General features: G+C 36.2%; 2 protein-coding genes across 5 annotated transcripts; one reads left to right on the forward strand and one right to left on the reverse strand.

The window, feature by feature from the left end:
* Positions 1-4434: 4434 nt before the first annotated feature.
* LOC132613779 (uncharacterized) lies at positions 4435-13178 on the forward strand. Of its 3 annotated transcripts, XM_060328002.1 has the most exons (11): positions 4435-4522; positions 4586-4650; positions 4750-4904; positions 6077-6364; positions 6622-6751; positions 9182-9289; positions 9413-9515; positions 9597-9722; positions 11628-11821; positions 12186-12314; positions 12857-13178. In XM_060328002.1, the coding sequence occupies exons 2-10, from the start codon at positions 4607-4609 to the stop codon at positions 12277-12279; spliced, it is 1242 nt and encodes a 413-aa protein (XP_060183985.1). In that variant the 5' UTR covers positions 4435-4522; positions 4586-4606; the 3' UTR covers positions 12280-12314; positions 12857-13178. The 3 variants fall into 3 exon arrangements, with proteins under 3 accessions (XP_060183985.1, XP_060183984.1, XP_060183983.1); XM_060328001.1 differs by having other exon boundaries at positions 4493-4650; positions 12842-13178; XM_060328000.1 differs by having other exon boundaries at positions 4493-4650.
* Positions 13179-13995: 817 nt separating this feature from the next.
* On the reverse strand, positions 13996-18377 carry LOC132613577 (F-box protein SKIP5). Of its 2 annotated transcripts, none has more exons than XM_060327645.1 (5): positions 18160-18377; positions 16242-16386; positions 16084-16162; positions 14824-14882; positions 13996-14519 (listed from the first exon to the last, which is right to left on the reverse strand). In XM_060327645.1, exons 1-5 carry the CDS (start codon positions 18278-18280, stop codon positions 14141-14143), a joined length of 783 nt encoding a protein of 260 aa, XP_060183628.1. In that variant the 5' UTR covers positions 18281-18377; the 3' UTR covers positions 13996-14140. The 2 variants fall into 2 exon arrangements, with proteins under 2 accessions (XP_060183628.1, XP_060183627.1); XM_060327644.1 differs by having other exon boundaries at positions 13996-14534; positions 18160-18374.
* Positions 18378-19211: the final 834 nt, after the last annotated feature.

Consider the following 19211-nt stretch of genomic DNA (forward strand, 5'->3'; position numbering starts at 1 on the left):
CAAGAAAACAACTTTTACAATATCAATAATTAGTATTAGCGGTGGAATTACTCTTTTGAATTAGTCGACATGAATTGAATTTAAACAAAAGCAAGAAAACAACTTTTACAATATCAATAATTAGTATTAGCGATGGAATAAGATGAAAAAAAGAACTTCACTCATTATTTAGAGAAAAAAATTCTATAATATCTCTCTATTGTGTATGAAGTTTATGAATTTCGTTGGTGTAAATTCAATTACCTGATTTATAGGTCGTTTTATTGAAAACCCCAATTGTGATACCCCTTCTCACCCAATCAAAATAACTTACAAATATGTAGATCGAAAAATTCTAATCAAACTTCAATGATCTTTAATGGTGTTTTCAGGTCTTTGAGAGAAAGATCAAAAGATTTTGGGAGAGAAATTGGAAAAAAGATTTTGAAAATAGAGAAAGAGGTAACTATCTTGAATCTATTTAACGGAGAATGTTTTTGGTTATCATGTATCAAATTTAAAGTCAAATAGTGAATGTGAGTGAGAGAAAACAAAAACAAAAGCAAAAACAAAAAGTTGAGCTGTTTTATGTCATTTTTCCTATGTCAGGTTGCCTTACAACGCCTAATTTTTACAAATATACGAATAGGCCTCCTCTCATCTCCTCGACTCTAAACAACCTCCCTATTCGACTACATGTATGCATGTTCTTAATCTATGTAATAAATAACTATTAGAAATTAACGTACACCTCAACCTCTAACCACAACAAAAGTAAAAAAAGGTCCACCATAAAAACAAATATTAGGGGCAACAAACCGTGTTCATCTTGTTTATATCTCTTATGCTCGTTTAGCCAAGCTCTCAAAATCTGCTTATTTTGAAAAGTTTTATTTTATAAGAAGTTTTTTTCTAAAAAGTATGTTTGAAAAGTAGCGGTCTACGTTTGACTGATCAATTTGAAAAACAATGTTTGTCAATATTAGCATTTAGCGCAACAATTTGTGTTTGGCTAAGGTTCCAAATTAAGTGCTTCGGGGAAAAAAAAAATCATCTTCCAAAATAGCTTGTGTTACTACTCAAAAGTATTTTTTTCTTCTTCCTAGAAATTTGGATAAACACTTCAATCCTCTAAAATAAGCACTTTTGACTTCGTAAAAGAGTGGCTGGACAATTTGACTGCTTCAGATTTGATCTTCCTTTTCTAGCATAGTGCATGCTTCAGTGATCAATATTAGATAACCAACTTGATGAGATGACTGGAAATCTTATAGAATATAATTTTTTTATTAACAACAAATAAGTTCTTTAATCTTATGAGCAAATCGACGTTCATATATAAGCTCCAAGTATCAGTGGCGGACCCAGAATTTACAACACGTAGGTGCTTAACTAATTTTAGTGTAAAATTTACGGTGGTCACAAAGACCAAATACGGGTAGTCGAATCCATCAATTTTTTTTTAATTCAAATCGATTACTAGTATTTTATTATAACTAGACAAACCGATCACAAAACTTATAAGTTCCGTTTAGTTTTATCTTTTAGTAAATTCAAACAATATTTGACCAAATCCAGAAGAAAATAGGAAAGGAAATTAAACAAGTCTGGAAAATGCGCCTGTCAATTGGAGTAGTTCTTTTTTTGGGGGTCTGTCAATTACATAATCTAGTAAAAAAAGAATTAGATCATTTTAAATATATTCTTTGTCTAATTCAATTATTCAACTTTAAATTTCCTGATTTATATATATATATATATATATATATATATATATATCAATCTTTTCCAGATCTCATATTGTGGGATTCTACTAGGTATGTATATATATATATCAATCTTTTAAAACTAATATAACAACTTCCTGCAAAACAATTGTTTAGACATACGTAAATAAGCTTGATGCAAGGGAGCTTTGCATACCATACCGTAAGCACCCGCTGGGACTTTTTCATAATGGGTGCTCGTAAACTTCTTAATTATTATTTATGTCTACATAAAATATTTTGGCCAAAGTTAGTGGGTGCTGCAGCACCTATACCCTTAAACGTAGGTCCGCCACTACCAAGTATAATTCATGATTCTTGCTTGTCGTTCAAAACGTTTTCTTATGAAACACTTTAGTTAGTTTAGACGAGTTGCTTTTTTATCCGTTGCAAAACACAAGATAGTTAACAGAATACTTTGAGCTCAATAAAGGATTTTAACGAAAATTTATGTTCTGCTTATAATTGAATTACAAAATAATTAACATTTCGAGGATGTCAGTAATTATCACTAGCCTTCGAAGTTATAATGCTCTCTGACGATAAAATTCAGTATCATGCAAAACAAATGCAAATGAAGAGCTTGCTTTAAAGTTCTCTTGTTCACTTTTCTAGAGAAACTCCTTTGATTTAAGCGAGATTAAAATGTCGTGATATGAAGATAAATTTTTCAAACAGATCAAGTACATTGTAAATATTTCGTAAGAGAATAGTGAGTAGGGCCGGCAAAATTAACCCATAAGGAGTCGTTTGGAACGTGTGATAAGGTTGGATATTCCAAGATTAAGTCTGGATTAATTTTATACTCTATTTGGTAGAAGAGATTAACTTATACCTTCTACCAAACAAAGTATAAAATGAAGCCTAAACTTAATTATGAGATATCCACCTTATTCCATCAAACTTAGGATTATTTTTTCCTACCTTCCAGGTGAGGTAAATTAGTCTCAGGACTATAATCCCGGGATAATTTAGTCCGCGTACCAAACGACCCCTAAGAAATTAAAACTTGATAAGAGTTGAAAAAAATGGCTCTTGACTCCTTGTTTAGCCTATTTTAATTCAACCTATTTCAGGTCAAATAATTTTTGAATTGTTTATTAATTAAATTCATTTTGATCCGTCGAAATTGAACGCAACCCTCCCAACTCTGTAAATAGTAGCTTTTCAAAATCATTAACTTTGAGGTTCAATCCTATGGGTCTATGTACCACCTTTATGTTAGTACTCCTTCCGTTCCAAAAAGATTGTCCTAATTTGACTTGATATGGAGTTTAAAAAATAAAGAAAGACTTTGTGTGACTGTAAATCATCTCATAAAGTTAAATTATTTCTAAATATAAAAATATGTCAATCTTTTTTAGACAACCTAATAAGGAAAGTAGAACATTTTTTTTGGGACAGAGGGAGTACTTAGCAATCTCCTTATTAATGGGTGTTAGAAGGTGTAACCGATTGCTACTGTGTAAATATTGTAAGTCTTTTGCTTTGCAACCTAAAAAGTAAACATTCTTTGTGCGGATTGCCCTTTAAATGCGGTCTTTAATTTTCATTTTTTTTGCGCGGAATTCCCTTTATTTGGGGTGGTCTTTAATTTTTTTCCCTTCAAATTGGTGGTCTTTAAGTTTTTGCCCTTCGCCTAATACCCCGAGGTTGTGGGTTCGAACCCCAGCTTAGTAAAAAAAAAATCGCAAAAATTCGCACAATTCTGCCTTGAGGCAGAGTTTGTGGAAACCTCTGCCTAGCGATTTTTTTTTAAATTTTCGCCTGAGCAGGGTTCGAATCCGGAACCCTGAGGTTTTAGGCAAAGGGCAAAAGTTAAATACTTTCATTTTGATGGACAAAACTTAAAGACCACCCCAAAATAAGGACATTATTGCTAATTGCCCTTTAATTTTTGCCCCTCAAATTGGTGCTCGTTAATTTTTGTCATTCGCTTAATACCATGAGGTTTTGGATTCAAACTCCGGCTCAATAAAAAAAAATCGCAATGCAGAGTTTTGTAGCAAAGTTAGACCTATTCGGGCCAAAGTTAGGCCTTAAGACAGATTTTTACAAAATTCCAACTGAGTAAAAAAATAAAATGTTTTTTTACCTTCAGGCATAAGGCAAAACTCTACCTTAAGGTAGAGTTTGGCTTATGCCTGAAGGCGAGCAGTCAAACTCTACCTGATCAGGCAGAGTTTGAAGCGGCCAAACTCTGCCTTGCGAATCCATGCTCTATCTTGTGATTTTTTTTTAATTTTTGACTGAGTGGGGATTCGAACCTGAAGGATTCTAGCGAAGGACAAAAATTAAAGGCCACTAATTTGAGAGACCAAAATTAAAGACCACCCACTAATAGGCCAATCGTGCAAATTGGCCAAAAGTAAAGCCGTTAGTATGGGCTTGGCCCGTTATGCCGACCCAGCCCCTGTGAATTGATATGTTGGGCTAACAGAGCGAGGATTTTAGCCCTTTTGGACTCGGCCCACCATCGTGGTAAGCTGACTCAATCCGGCCCGTTAAATTCCAAAACCCGCAAATGCTGGGCCGACCCATATTGACAGCTGTTAAAAGAAAAAAAAAAAAAAAAAAAAAGAGAGGCAGAGAAGCACACGCAACAAAGCTATCGTACATTGTGCTTCAATGCTTGTGCATCCATTTGGTCTAAACCCGGATCCAAATTGCTAAACCCAGCAGCAGGCAACACCAAAATTCTCTTCTGCTTCACTCTATAAATCCAAAAAAACAGATAAAAGGCACAATCCCCAAGCTCCAATCACACTACTAAAACGGTAATTTTCTTCTGTAATTATCCAAAATTCCCTAATTACTTACCCTTTTTGGTGTAATTTTAGGTGCAAATATTAAACAAGAATATGAATGCCCTAGTGAATGAGTTCATAATCAAGCTTAAGAAACGGTAATTCCTCTCTCTATCACCTCCCTACCCCAAAACGGTGGGAATACATTACACTGGTTATGTTGTTGTTGTTTTATGTATGTATTTGAATGTTGATAGGAAAATTGAGGGGTCGAAAGCAACAGCAAAATTAACAGCAGAAGTGTTACGGTCGTGTATATCGCAACAGAGACTACCTCATACCCATCAGGCAGCTGCTCTCATTGATGCAATCAGAGCTATTGGGGAAAAATTGATTGCTGCTAATCCAGTTGGTATATTAACCTTCTCTTTCTCCCCTTTATCCTTTCCTTTTGTAATCGTTTCTTCGTTGGATTTTGCTTAACCTATATATTAGTATAAATATGAGTTAATGCTCAAAAACACCCCTAAGCTATCACTCTCTTTGGATGCTGAGTTGGCATCCACGTGCCTGTTGTCGATTTATTTCAAATATTTGGTCATCTAGGCATGTTTTAATACAAAGGGAGTGATAGTTTAGCGTAGGTAAAGGGAATGTCTAATAGTTGGGGTAAACTTGAGAAAACGTGATAGTTCAGGGGCGTTTTTTACCATTATCTCATGATGCAATTCAAAGAGTTGCAAACTAAAATAAATAAATGTGTCACGTCTCTAACACCTTAATTGTATTAACGTACAAAAATGACCCCTTTATTCTTCATATGTGCTATTTTTATCCCCTTTATTTTCCATTATATGCTACTTGTGACACAAAATTGAAAGGCACCTAATTATGCTATTTATAAATGTTTCTTTCTTATACAATATAGGGATAATTTTAAAATTAATTATTAGCATGTCAATTTTTTGATAATTAATTTATATTTTTAATCACACAAAAGCACGAACATATTTACTGGTTGAACATAATAAAATTGACCCCTTTGTACAACGGATTATTCTTGGAACGTATTTTTTCATATGCCTTTAATATTTTTTCATATTTACAGCCGAATCCCCGCACCCGTATCCATAACTGGATACACACCCCTGAATCTTAAAATTTAGATTTTGCCGAATCCAACACTTGAATCCGTACCCGTATCGGATAACCGCACCCGAGTCCGTGTAACTTAGCCCAGACCCAGGTCAACTAATATTTTAGATGAAGTGAGGGAGTAAACATATTTGAAAAGTCTATTAAAGAATTCCAGGCGTACTTGCTCTGGACACTAGAATTCTTACGACAACAATTGATACCTCGGGTATAGTTATTACCAATGGTTAGGGTGTGTGTTTTCTCTCCAAAGGGGGAAAAAACAAGGATTATGTTGAATGAATCTGCTAATATTTTGACTGAAGGGCTTATGATATTCTGCTAGTTTGAATTTCTTATGCTGGAGGAGTTTATTTTTTGTGTTCCTTCTAGATGTCCTTGCTTTCTTTTGCTAATTTAACTTTTGGTGATATCGCATGAACATCACAGAGCTCGCCGTCGGTAACATTGTTAGGCGAGTTCTTAACATTATAAGGGAGGAGGATGTATCTTTGACTACTGCTGCTGTTGGTGGGTTGGGTGTATCGGCTGAAAGTGATGATGAAGATGATTTCAAGCAAGATGATCATCCAGGTTTATCTGCCGCAGCTGTGGCTGCTGCTGCTAGAAGCACCTTGAGACCACCTTCCTTGCAGACCCTCCTTGAAGACATCCCACAATCAACAGCTGTACCTCATACATCATCTTCTGGTGGTGATTCTGAAGGAAAAAGCAAATGTAAGCAGTCTGTAGATCATGATATAAAACATTTACAATAAGTTAGACCATGATATAAAAATGATTGACGATCTTTAAGACATTTGAGTAATAAGTGAGTTAGCAGATTATTACGAGGCCACCAGCTGTTGTGATTGGATTGGTGCTGTGAATGCATTTAAACACTTCATGTTATTCCAGAAATGGTATACCGTTGGTACTGGGATTAGAAGTAATCAGTCTTGTCAGGTTGTGACTTGTTTCACATCTTTTTACAGCTGCTGATAAGAATTCAACGAGCAGGAAACTAAAGCATAATGTCATTGAGGCTGTTAATGAACTTATTCAAGATATTGCTACTTGCCACGAACAGATTGCTGAACAAGCAGTTGAGCATATCCATCACAAGTATCTGCCTTCTCCCTCTTTGTGATTTGGCCGTCAGTTTTTGTTTTTCCTCATTCATATTTCTGATATTTGAGAGTGACCTTAGATCCGGTTGAGTATGATACGTTATCTTCCATCTTGATGGTTGTGGATCTTTGCTGGCTTTGCCATGAAATTTCATTTTTGACATTACCATAGTTTGCTTTAACAGCCATCCATTATTCAAGGTTTTTTCCGTCTCTTTGATGAGTAATTTTGTTGACATAAAAGCACCATGGAAGTGCTGGATTTGTACAGCGAGAGATATTGGTCCTTTGTACCGTACAACATTAGCAATAGCAATAACTACGTCTCAATCTCAATCTAGTTGGGGTAGGCTAATATCTTCTTTCTTTACAATAAAGTCCAAAAGACTATCAACATGATCTATATTGTTCATGTTACGCTAAAAAGCCAAAAGTCGTAAACCTCTACACTTATACATGAGTGCTTTCCTATCTAGACATCTAGAATTTCTTCCTTTCCAGATTATCTGAACTATTCATAGAGGAATGTTACTCCATAACATTTTGAGCTGCTTCCTTATGTTCCGACTTCTTCAGCTGCTGATTGCTTCCTTGAGTTTGCTACACATCACCCATTTAATACCAAATAGGCTAGTGAATGATCTCAGGTCTGCCAAGATGTTGGACAGTACGGCAACTAGTGTTCCAAGGCTTATGCAGCACCTTCACATAAATAGCATTTACCGCACAGCCCATTCTGTTCTTAAGTTTACCTGATCTAAACATGCTTTGTGCAAAGCAGTCCGATCAAAGCATACTGATGGTGCTTTCCTCTTCCACAGATTTCTCCATGGCCATTGAGTATGACTTGCAGTTCTGTTTGGTACTCTATCGCAGGTTTTAACGGGGAAGTAGCCATGCCCTCTGTGTGCCAGATCAGCCTAGTCTTTTGTGATCCTATATTCAAAGTTCTATTGCGTATGATGATCATGTTGCATTCTCATGCTTGCCTCAAATCCATGTGGGGGAAAAGGTAGCATTTTTCACCATTGCATGTGGACCGTGACTGTTGAATGACCGCAGAGAAATGAAAAGTATTAGCACTATGAGTACACAAGGTTGTCTTGTAATACATGGCCCTTTTTGGTGGAACAAGCCTATTTACATATAACTAAGTCAAGCTTGGAACTACCACATCAACAACTACGCCTCAATCCCAAGCTAGTTGGGTCCACTATAAGGAACTAACACACAATAATATCAGTGTAAAGTGATTCGTGGGTCAAAGCACTTGAAGGCTGTCTTTCCATTTTCAAAGGGTATATTACTAAACGCCTAGAATGTGGGAACTAGAATTTATTTAAAACTGGTTGTTATAATGCATCAAGTAAATGAAACTTAATCATTGTCTTTATAAGGGTCAATGCACTGATATCTTTGTTTGAGCCTTTGAGCTTTATAGATAACTGCCACGTTTTTGTCGGTTATTTATGATTTATGACCTATAGGAATGACAAGCAGAACCAGCAAAAGAACTTTCTATATATGAAGTCTCCCATTATTCAGTATTCTTGGTCTTTGCCTTGCATTTGGTTACAACAAGAAACAATTACCATTCATGGTGCAGCACTAGTACTTTTGTGTAGTTTTCTTTCTTTCCTTGTTCTTTTGGCCTGTCAAGTTCATAATTACTTATCCATTGCATAGCGTGGGCTTGTTACCCAAGTGGGGGCATTAAGTGATGGTACAAGTATAATTTTTTCTCAAAAAATTACTTATCCAATGACAGTGTAATAATCTTTTACTGATTCTTTTTCAGTAAATAACCTTCTAATAAAGCTTTAGCAAGAGTCTTATGTTAAGTTGGCCACTTGGATCTGTTGTTTCATATTGAATATAATACTATTCCGGTAGGACTTCCAATGGAATTATCAGAAATCTATTGGTGACATCTGCTTTAGTAACAATATTTTTAGTTATCATGAAAATGACAACAATCTCAACCCAGGATCTCATCCGCTACGGGGGGATCTTATTAGTTGTGGTTATCTGGAACTATGGTGGTCTATGGACTATGGTAATCCCTATGCAGCATTCCTGCAGACTAAAAGCTTAAGAAATTCACTTTGGTTGACCTATATGGTCAGTGAAATCAGACAGATGTGTACTCAACTAGGTAAGTTAGACTAACACATAAAGGGAGCTTACTGTCACTTTAAAGTTTTTCTCAATCCATAATTTTCACCTGGCCCAGCTAACACGGGATGCTTTGAGCATCGGGCCGCCCCTTTTTGTTTAATTTTTATATACAGTTGTTTGCTATTTCCAGTAGCTGTTTATAGATTGAAAAGTATCGGAAGCTTGATGCTTTCCTCTCTGATCCAGTTATATGTGTTCCAACTCTTTCTTCACGTATTAATTGTTGTCCCTTCCCACTTTCTTCCAGTGAGGTAATCTTAACTTTAGGCAATTCAAGAACGGTGATGGAATTTCTATGTGCTGCAAAGGAAAAGAAGAGATCTTTCCGGGTTTTTGTGGCAGAGGGTGCCCCAAGGTTGTAGAAGTGTTCTCTTTGATCATTAAGTGTTGTAATACTGTATGGTTTCTGTAATCTCCTTCTTTTTTAATTTTCTGCTTTTTCTACTAGTTTGATTCTTCCTCCTTGGTTTTACTTAAGGTATCAGGGACATGCCCTTGCAAAAGAATTGGTTGCAAGGGGCCTGCAGACCACGGTGATCACTGATTCTGCTATTTTCGCAATGATCTCGAGAGTCAACATGGTACGTCGGTGCTATAACTTCTTACAGTTAGTTATGAGGCCATAGCCCTTTTACCTGAATTCTGATATTTCCTATGAAAAGGTTGTAGTTGGAGCCCACGCTGTCATGGCTAATGGTGGGGTTGTTGCACCTGTTGGAATGAACATGGTGGCTCTAGCAGCTCAAAGGCATGCTGTTCCCTTTGTTGTTCTTGCAGGCACTCACAAGGTATTTTAGCATCACTAAGGCACTCGTTTGTTCCTTTAGGAAATTAATATATTTTACTCCTAGTTCTATTTAAAAAATTAAAGAGCTAACCCATAAAACAGATTATGTAAATATTGGAATCTTCTGCTCCTGACTGAAATGTACTCCTTCAAATTAAATTTTATTAGACTTTTTTGTTTTTGGTGTAAACTGATCTACACAGAAGATACTCATTCATAGAGATTCTAGGTTTCTGCTAGGATTATATGAACAATTTTCTTCTATTTTTTGCTCTCTTGTAAATATGGTTTCAGTACAACCTATGTACTATTCTTATTGAATATACACAAATGCTAACTTCTCAAAAGAAAAAAATAATCTGTTTTTGATGCTACGGTATTAGTAACATACGATTTTGCCTCTGAAGCATGATGGATAAGAACCATTTAAATTAAGTAGATTACTTGGAATAAGCATGAGAGGCTCCCTCGCTGGTCAAAGTATCACGGAGAACATGAAATGCTCAAGTTAGACTAAGGCAAAAAGGGAGGTCCGTCTTGCTCTGATTTTGTATTAATGAAAGGTCGAGAGCATTTTTTAAAAGCTTTGAAGAGATCATTTCGGCAGCTCACTACTTAACAGTGTTGCCTAGTCTTATTCTTGTTGTGTCGCAGACAGTCCTTTTTTTGTGTTTTTTCCCGTTTAGAAGGAAATTTGTATAAAACTAGTTGATTGAGCTCTAGTTCAGGCTAAGTGCTCAAATTAGTGCCGAGTTGCAATTCAGGTCAAGCCTATTCAGTATCCACTATATTCAGTCAATCTTGAGCCAACTAGCGATTCTTACTCAAACTCTCATTGAACTGAGGCTTGATCTCATACCACCTCAATTAGTTGAAGTAAGATTGTTTCCATAGCAGGACACTTAATATTAGACGGCACATTTTGGCTTCCAAATTTCGGATTTTATTAATCCGGCTAATTGCTCGGCGGCATCTGATATGAAATTCGAAAAGACTGTGACTATGCTCTAGCTAAATGAAGGCACCGGACCAGTAGGTTCCGTCCTAGTCAATATGAGATTATTCTTACCTTGATATCCTTCCATCATAGTCATTGCCACTCTGTCTCTTCCACCACCAAGTATCACTACTGAAGCTGACAACTATAGTACTATCAAGCCACATCTTGGCTCCTCAATCCTCACTAGCTTAGAACCACAACAAATACACACAAACACATTTAATCTTTGAGTCATGCCACTATTAATCTCTAGCCGATAGCCCGATTAACAGTGTTGCCTAAAGAACTATTCTATGTGTTTAATGGTAGGCCAGCAATGGCTATGTTGCGCTAGTGGTTGAAGTTGCATTGCTCTAGGGTGTTGTTCGATGGAGGGATTACGATAGTCCACTCCAGAAAGGTATTGCAAAAATCTCACAAGTCATGTCGCAATTAATAAGTTTAAATGGAACCAGAAACATGAAACTTTATGGGGAAAGGAAACTGGTTTTGCATTCAACTACCACAGAGCCATAAAATTTACGAATGCTAACTGAAACCTTGCAAAGTACTAAGAACCATAAAATTTCCATCTCGAAAGAAATATATCGTAGATTTTAAGCATCATACTATGGTATTTAGATTTGAAGAAAATTGCATACCTATTGACATGGATAAAATAAACAAGTCTCTTATAAATTGGAACCTGAGTGCATTAAGAATGAAGAAGGCAGCTAAACAAGTCACTACCATTGTAGGACATGGGTTATTTTAAAATACTACTTACTAGTGATTTCCTGGCATTCTCGTAGTTGATTGAAGGAAAACCATAGAAAATGGTGAACTATTTTTCTCAGGTCAAATATCTTTTCTTGCTGCACTGCTTCAACTGAGTCTCATTTGTGTAACGACATGTTCGTGCAACAGTTATGTCCTTTGTATCCGCACAATCCAGAGGTCTTGCTAAATGAATTGAAGTCACCAGCTGAGCTACTGGATTTTGGGGAATTCTCAGATTGCCTCGATTTTGGGAGCAGCTCTGGTTCCCCTCTACTTCATGTTGTGAATCCCGCATTTGATTACGTCCCACCAAATCTTGTTAGTTTGTTTATAACAGACACGTAAGTTCCCCTTACTATTACTATTTTTGAGAAATTATTTCTTCATGTAATGTTACTCCTTGGTGCATGCTTAGATAGTTATGTGACCCGACCTTAATATGCACGAGATAAATTTATATCTCAATCTACTTAAAAGCAAGAAGAAATATCCCTGGGAGATCTGTCTGATCAATGTTGACAGTACAAACTGCCAAGTGTGAAATATTTTATTTTCTTATATTTTAACATGTTCCGGTTTTGGCATAGGACAGTGTTTGCAATATTTGTTCGCTGTAATTTGACTACATGATCTTTTATTATGTTTTTGTTTTTTTCCCCCTTTTTATTTTAAAGCTCTGGGCTTAATTCTCTTTTGCTGTTTCAGGGGTGGACATAATGCTTCATACATGTACCGGCTCATAGCTGACTATTATTCTGCTGATGATTTTGTGGTGAAACAGATCGATTTCTTGAAATAGTATCAAGCTTCAGCTGTTCTATAAATATTAGTGAGGTATCGTTTCTTAAGCATCAATGCATTTCTCAGATAAGTTATGGTGTCCAAAAATTTGACTGTAGTGGGGCTGTGATGTAGCAACAAGGCACGAGTGTGGAATAGTTGCATGAAACGCGTTTTTTTTCTTTGTTCATTTCTTCCACTTAATTGGATTCACATTTAAAACATCTATTTTTTCCTGCTTTCCTCTTTTGTTTGTTCATAGCACTGCCATACTGCAGCCTCGAATTGCCTATGGTCAACCTGTTTTACTTTCACCTGTTCAAATTGAAATAAGTTATTAGCCTTGTCCGGTATTCCAGATAGTATTGCCAAGTAGTTTGACCGATAAGAGCAGAATCATGGAGAAACTAAGAAAAAGCAAAGAACTTTGAGTTTTTGCAAAATTTTAATTCTTTTCAAGAGGAAAATCTGCAAAATATTTGAGTAGTTCCAGCCCAAAGAGAGTCCTGTTTGTTATTTGCATCCGCTAACTTTAGACCATGCTACTAGCTGTTGGATTTCATTACGAACTAATCCTATAGTCGATTGATGCTCAGGTAATTCATTCAACTGAACCTAAAACAAGCTGCAGGCAAGGAGTCCTCTCCTGGATTTATTACAAGTACATGATAAGACCGAATTAAACATATAGCCAGATGAAGTTCCTGTAAAGACGCTTGAACAACAGGCATTATAGTCAAAATGTCAAGTTTAGTAATCATATTCTTTTTCATTTGTCCAAGAGGCTACACCTATATTGTACTGACTGCAATAAACAGATGAAGAGAGCCTCCCGATTTTGGAGTGTAGATTGTTTTTGATATTAGATTTGTGCTTGAATTGTGCTTTGGGATATATGCAGCGCACTTTTTATGGGCTTGATGTAGCTTTCCTTTGAGGTATTGTCATGCTATTGGACTGAAAAGTTGTGTTGTCCATTGGTTTATTCATTTGAGTTGTCAACAATTAGAATGGTGGTATAGGCCATGAGAGAAATGATGAGATATTTTTTCCTTGAGAGAATGATGAGATTCGCACTCGGTATCTAAAGTTTTTCTGAAAAAAATTAAGCCTATACATACAAACTTACATCCAAGTTTAATTTTCATTGATACAATTAGTTCTCTCTTTTCTCCATTGTTTTTTATGTGCTCCTACTTGAGCTGAAGATCTACCAGAAACAACCACTATACCTTCACAAAGTAGGAGCAAAGTTGTGTAACCGGTTATGTTGTTGTGTAAATAGTTGTCTCATAGAGAGAAGTTGATTATCAAACCAAATTCAATCTAATAACTACAAAGAAGTAAACACCAAGTACTTAGGAGATGCAAAGTGTCGTAAAAACACAAATATTCTGCCAGGAGAAGCTTAAAGAACGGCCTTATTGGCAGTATTTGTAAGATAAGTTAACTGAGATAGGGGCCTCTTTGCAATGGAGACATTGAAGCAACAAGAGTGTCATTGTAATGTTGTCCATGCTGCCCGTAAACAATATAACTATTATAGTTTTTTCCCTGTTAGATTTTGGAGGGAAGCAATCAGGTGTTGGCTTCTGTGAAAGCTTCTTGTAATGCATGCATGGTGATTTGAGAGGTGTAGTTTAAGTGGGAGCCCAAAGACGAAAGTGAAATACCACTACTTTTAACGTTCTTCCGATAATCAGAAGCAGGGCACAGCCCCAGACTACAACTGCTATTTAAGAACCAAGAACTTTTGCACAATGATGCATTAAAACTGAGTAAAAATTAGAAAAATATGTTACAACAAATCCTCTAAGCCCCTTTCCTCTTCCCAAGAAAGGCAAGGAGAGGATAACGACAATCGGGTCACAATAGACTGACTAACTAATTGGCAATTCAACGGATGCAGATTGCACAGTATTTTTGTCACCACTTTCTACCTCAAACCAGAAGAAGAGTGACGTACGAGTATAAATGACTCGTACTCGTTGCAATGAAAGTGTCCCACTGGTTAGGACAGCTTTGGCACCTCCTTCAATTCGAGTTCTCAGAACTGAAACACCATTACTACATGTCTTGAGTGCTGATGGGACAACCTCAGCAGCACCGGCAGTACTGATAATTGCATAGGACAGATGGTCCAGAGGGTTCGACTCACACTGAAGAATGCACCCATCAATCGTGAGCTTCCCGCTTCTATGAAGCAAGCAGCAACCGAGCTCTGTCCTCACAGTCAAATTAGCCAGCTTACAGGTGGACCTGAACTCCAATGCACTGCTCAGAAACAGAGAACAAACACGCATACAATGGCAAGTGAAAACAGTTGCAACTATCAGAGAGCAAATCCAAACTCAGGTAAACTTGTCTTGTGCAGACTAGAGAATAATGTACATCTTTAAATAAGCAATGCAGAGACAGAAACTGATGATCACATAATGCAAATCTCGTTGAGGTTTGTTAAATCAGAATTGCAAAAGAGCATCGGATGTGCTCTAATTCAAGGCAGAACATTAAGTTGATTAAGGAGAAAAAGAAGTAAAAAGGCAATGAAGGTTTCACAAACCTGTCTGAACTGCGGGAGCAAACAAGGGTTGTATCATCAGGACTCTCACCTGCGCCAATCTGTAAAAAGGAAGTTGAGGCAGCGAAAGGCTATGCCACTAATCTTGGATAATTCACATGCATTATAGGCCTATATGGCAAGGTAGAAATTCTCGACTTAGGTGCATTGTATGTGAACAGTCAACCGTTGATCAACCACTACCAGGGTGGACCTAGGATTTGAAGATTAGGAGGCACTATTACTTAAATAAAGACAAAAAAGGTGGCGTACATTGGGTCATTTCAGGCAATTTTGGGTTCATTGGGTTCAACTTGTTGAAAGGGAGCAACGGTAAAGGTGTCTCCATGTGACCTACAGGTCACGGGTTTGAGCCATGGAATCAGCCATTAATATTCACGTCACGATATATTGTCTACATTACACCCTTGGGTTGCAACCCCTCCCAAGATGCTGTGTGAATGCAGGACGCTTCGTGTACCAGGCTGCCTCTTTGGTTCAACTCATTAGATTTTTATTTGCAAGAAAAGTAAAAGACAAATCGATAAACAACCCAAATTAGGCTAGTTCAGTTTTTCTCAGTTTAAATTTTGCCGAACAATATTAGAAGAAAACGAAAAAGATGCCAGGAAATCAAGAAAGTGATTCAATCAAATAGATAATTAGTGAACAAAAAATGTTCGCAATTTCTGTAAATTCTTTTTTTTGAGGAGCGATTTCTGTAAATTTTTTGTTTGATTAAATTCAGTTTACCTTTAAATTTATTTAGATATTTTTCCATTTCATTTCAAGTTCAATAACAATTTTGGTCTTTTTTGAGAGTATCTTCGAGTCGACACAAGGAGAGGGAAAGTGTTAATCAGAAACAAATTGAGAAATATAAAAGAATAGAAGGGAGAAAAAAAAAGGGGGTGGGGGTGAGACAAGCAGTTTAAAGAACAGTGAAATTTTCTTTACTATGGGATTCTACGTTGAAGGAGAAAAAGAAAAGACACCAAGAGAAAAGAAATTATGGAAAGCTAGCACCCTAAACAAGAAAAGTGACATTTCAAACTCCGGTTGTCAAAAGACGAAGCCGTCATATGGCTTAGTGTTAACTAGTGCACCCATAATCATATAGTGACTGTGGGTGCCAAGTTATTTATACATCCAAAATTTTGACAATCTCTACCCATACACACACGACTCTGAAACATCAAAAGATCCAGTATTTTGTAGGCATTAAGTATGTAAAGTAATCTGAGTTTAACATTATGAAGTTACCAGGCAAAGTGGCTTTTCAATCTGAATATTTGACACACAATGGCTGCCTCCGGCAGCAATCAGTATAGTGTCCCCAGGCCTGAACAGCATCCAGATACAAAGCCAGCTTGTAAGACCAAGATCAAAACAGGAAAAAGAAAATGGAAAAAAATGCTAACCTTGCAGCGGAGACAGCCATCTCAATGTTTGGATAGGCTCCAGGCTGAGATAAATCTTTCACAGAACGGTCTACTCGCAACCAAAGGCGAGGATGACATGCCAAGAATAGCCATCTGTGGCAAACGAGGGCGGTGTTATACCGATCTGCAACTCAACAGCAAGTTGTGACAGAAAAGAACCACATAGCACTATAATGTGATCTATGATAAAATCTAAGAGAACATATTCATCCTGTTGAAGCACACTAGAAAAATGAATCACAGTGCACACATACAATACTTCCCCCTCCCAAATAAACAAAAAAGAAGAGTAATAAGACACTAAATGACCACCCACAATAAGTCCTAAAACTAAGAATTGACATTAATCTCGTTTGTGATAATCCAATAACTTAGGATAGCTTTAACAGTGTGCTGGTGCTTAAAAGCCACTACCCATTGCCTTTTAGAGATATGGGGTATCAGTGCACACACTTTTTTTTTTTCTCTTTTTAAACAAAAAAATGATAAGAGCTCTTAAAATGTTTTTGCTCACAATAAGACTAGTTGCATTATTCAAGCCTCGAGACAGAAGTAGATGCGCAAAACCAAATTGCTCTCTTGATTAAGTGTTTCAAAGCCTGAATTTCAGCTATCCCAGATGGAAATATAATAATAAACCCACAGTTCCCGTGTGCTAAGGTGTGAAACAAGTCCATATTCAAGTCACTTTTATTGTATGTTTTGGTTTTTATTATTATTATTTCCAGTGGCGCACGGTTCGAACCTCGGCCAATAACGGTACCGTCTCTACCCCTCCCCACTTAAATACCATGTTTCCGTTTATGGCAGGATTTGAACCAGTGATGTGCGCGTAACCCACACATCACGAGCTGCATTCTTACCACAAGACCAAAGCCCTGGGCGCTAAGGTTTAATTAATTGATTGAAGCAAAATAACTTATCCCAAGCCCAGCCAAAAGACAACCATTATTGTGTAAATGTAATAACTATGAAGTGATTCAGCTGCAGTAAGAGCTATGTTAGTTTTTCAGAGCTTCCGGTAAGGGGTTAGAATAAATTATTAGATTTGGGACTAATGGCCTTGAAAAAACAGATACTTGAAAATTTAAGGACCAATATAGACATGAGCAAAAGTAAATGCCAATAAGCAGCTGTGAAATGAGCATGCATCATAAAACCAAGAATTGAACTGAAAAAAGGGGAAAAAAGAAAAGTTTTGACAAATAAACTGGCAAGTAAGCTCAAAATTAACTAGGATGAAATCCATCAAGGCACATAAAAATCCAATCTTTGCAACCTTTTATTGATGAAATTAAGAGTTGGGTTTTGCAATATAAACTAAAGAAACAGTAAATTCAATCTGTAAACCAACTATGATGACAACAATCAGGGGAATTATCTATTAAGATGTTACAATCCAAGAAACTTAATTAAATAAGAATTGGACTGTCTAAAGATTCAATCTTTATAACCACTAGTAGATGAAAATTAAGAGTTGGGTTTTGCAAATTTGAACTAAAGAAACAGTGAATTCTAGCTGTAAGTCAACTATGATAACAACAATTCAAGAAATTTAATTAAATAAGAATTGGACACAAAAAGGTCCAATCTTTATAACCACTTGAAAATTAAGAGTTGGGTTTACATTTTTTAACCAAAGAATTGAATATTTAATACTAACTGTTTCAAAAGCAAATCAAATCACTGGAATTTTATTATATGAAGAAAGGGCAGTAATAATTATCTGCTAATTCAAGAAACATAATTAAACAAGAATTGGACACAAAAAGATTCAATCTTTAAGAATTGGGTTTTACAATTTTTGAACCAAACAAGTGTGAATTTAGCTTAACACTGATACTAACTGTTTGAAATCATTGAGAAACTTATTATATGAAGTAATTTAATGGTATACCTGGAATTGGGGAGAGAAAACTAAAGATGTGCATAAGGCAGCCATCATCAAGATTGTTTATAACAGAAAAATCAGTGGAAATCTTTGAGAGTCGCCTCCATTTTCGCTTTTGTTCCTCCATTCACACAGATATTCTTGAAATCCAAAATGGATGATTCCCTTTTGATGATGAAGACCGACAATGTTCTTGACGGATTGTTGGGTTTGGGCTTGGGCTTTAATAGCATCAATCATGAGTATCAAGGGCCAATTTGCACGATTATCCTTCTTCATACGGACTGGGTCTTTAATTTTTATACTTCACTTAAAAAAGTGGCCGAAAATATCTCGAGTTTCTGAATTCAAAACTCATCAGAGTTAAAAATAAAAATAATAACTTCACTAGGCATAGGTTTTTATGAATCTATGCCTGTTTGGCCCAAGTTACATAGAATCTATGTCCGGAGATGACAGACTTTGCCTTAAGGCATAACTAAAAGTCTGTCACATAAGACTTTGCAATTTTTTTTTTTTACTGAGCGGGGGGTTCGAATCCAAAATTTCAAGATATTTTCGATCACCTTTTTAAACGAAGGACAAAAATTAAATGCCAGCAATTTAAAGATCACCCCAAAAGAAGGTCAATCCACGCAAAAAAAAATGAATATCAAAATCTTTTAGGCCTTTACTCCTTTGTTTTGGAAATTGTACATTATATGACAATTTAGGAGCACCAACTTATACAAGCAATGACCCAACTTAATACTCTCTCCCTGTCTTGATTTGTCTAAAAAATAGTGCATCTTTCTGTATGACAATTAGGACATTAATGTGAAAACAAAAGGGGATCCAAAAGAAAAAAAATTGATATTAAAGTAACAAGCAATCAACTGAATCTGTAGTTTGGCTAAATCTGAATAATTTTATTGTTTAGCTCATTTTTACCAGCTAATTTAACGTTGTAAAGTCATTTCATTTATTAATCGAGCTGCTCATCTCATATAATAAATCTATTTGATTCCTATTAATATTCGTCCATATAAACTTTCATCTCAAGCAAGTTTACTTCTTTT

Source organism: Lycium barbarum, chromosome 10, assembly GCF_019175385.1.
Source record: "Lycium barbarum isolate Lr01 chromosome 10, ASM1917538v2, whole genome shotgun sequence".
In the NCBI taxonomy this organism is placed as follows: domain Eukaryota; kingdom Viridiplantae; phylum Streptophyta; class Magnoliopsida; order Solanales; family Solanaceae; genus Lycium; species Lycium barbarum.

Coding starts and splice junctions, on each gene's coding strand:
- LOC132613577 (XM_060327644.1), bottom strand. CDS start 18,280: ATGGAGGAACAAAAGCGAAAATGGAGGCGACTCTCAAAGATTTCCACT. Junction 16,387..18,159: donor TTTTCTCTCCCCAATTCCAG/GTATACCATTAA, acceptor GTTGAGTTGCAG/ATCGGTATAACACCGCCCTC. Junction 14,535..14,823: donor TGCTCCCGCAGTTCAGACAG/GTTTGTGAAACC, acceptor GTTTCTGAGCAG/TGCATTGGAGTTCAGGTCCA.
- LOC132613779 (XM_060328002.1), top strand. CDS start 4,607: ATGAATGCCCTAGTGAATGAGTTCATAATCAAGCTTAAGAAACG. Junction 4,651..4,749: donor ATAATCAAGCTTAAGAAACG/GTAATTCCTCTC, acceptor GAATGTTGATAG/GAAAATTGAGGGGTCGAAAG. Junction 6,365..6,621: donor TTCTGAAGGAAAAAGCAAAT/GTAAGCAGTCTG, acceptor ATCTTTTTACAG/CTGCTGATAAGAATTCAACG.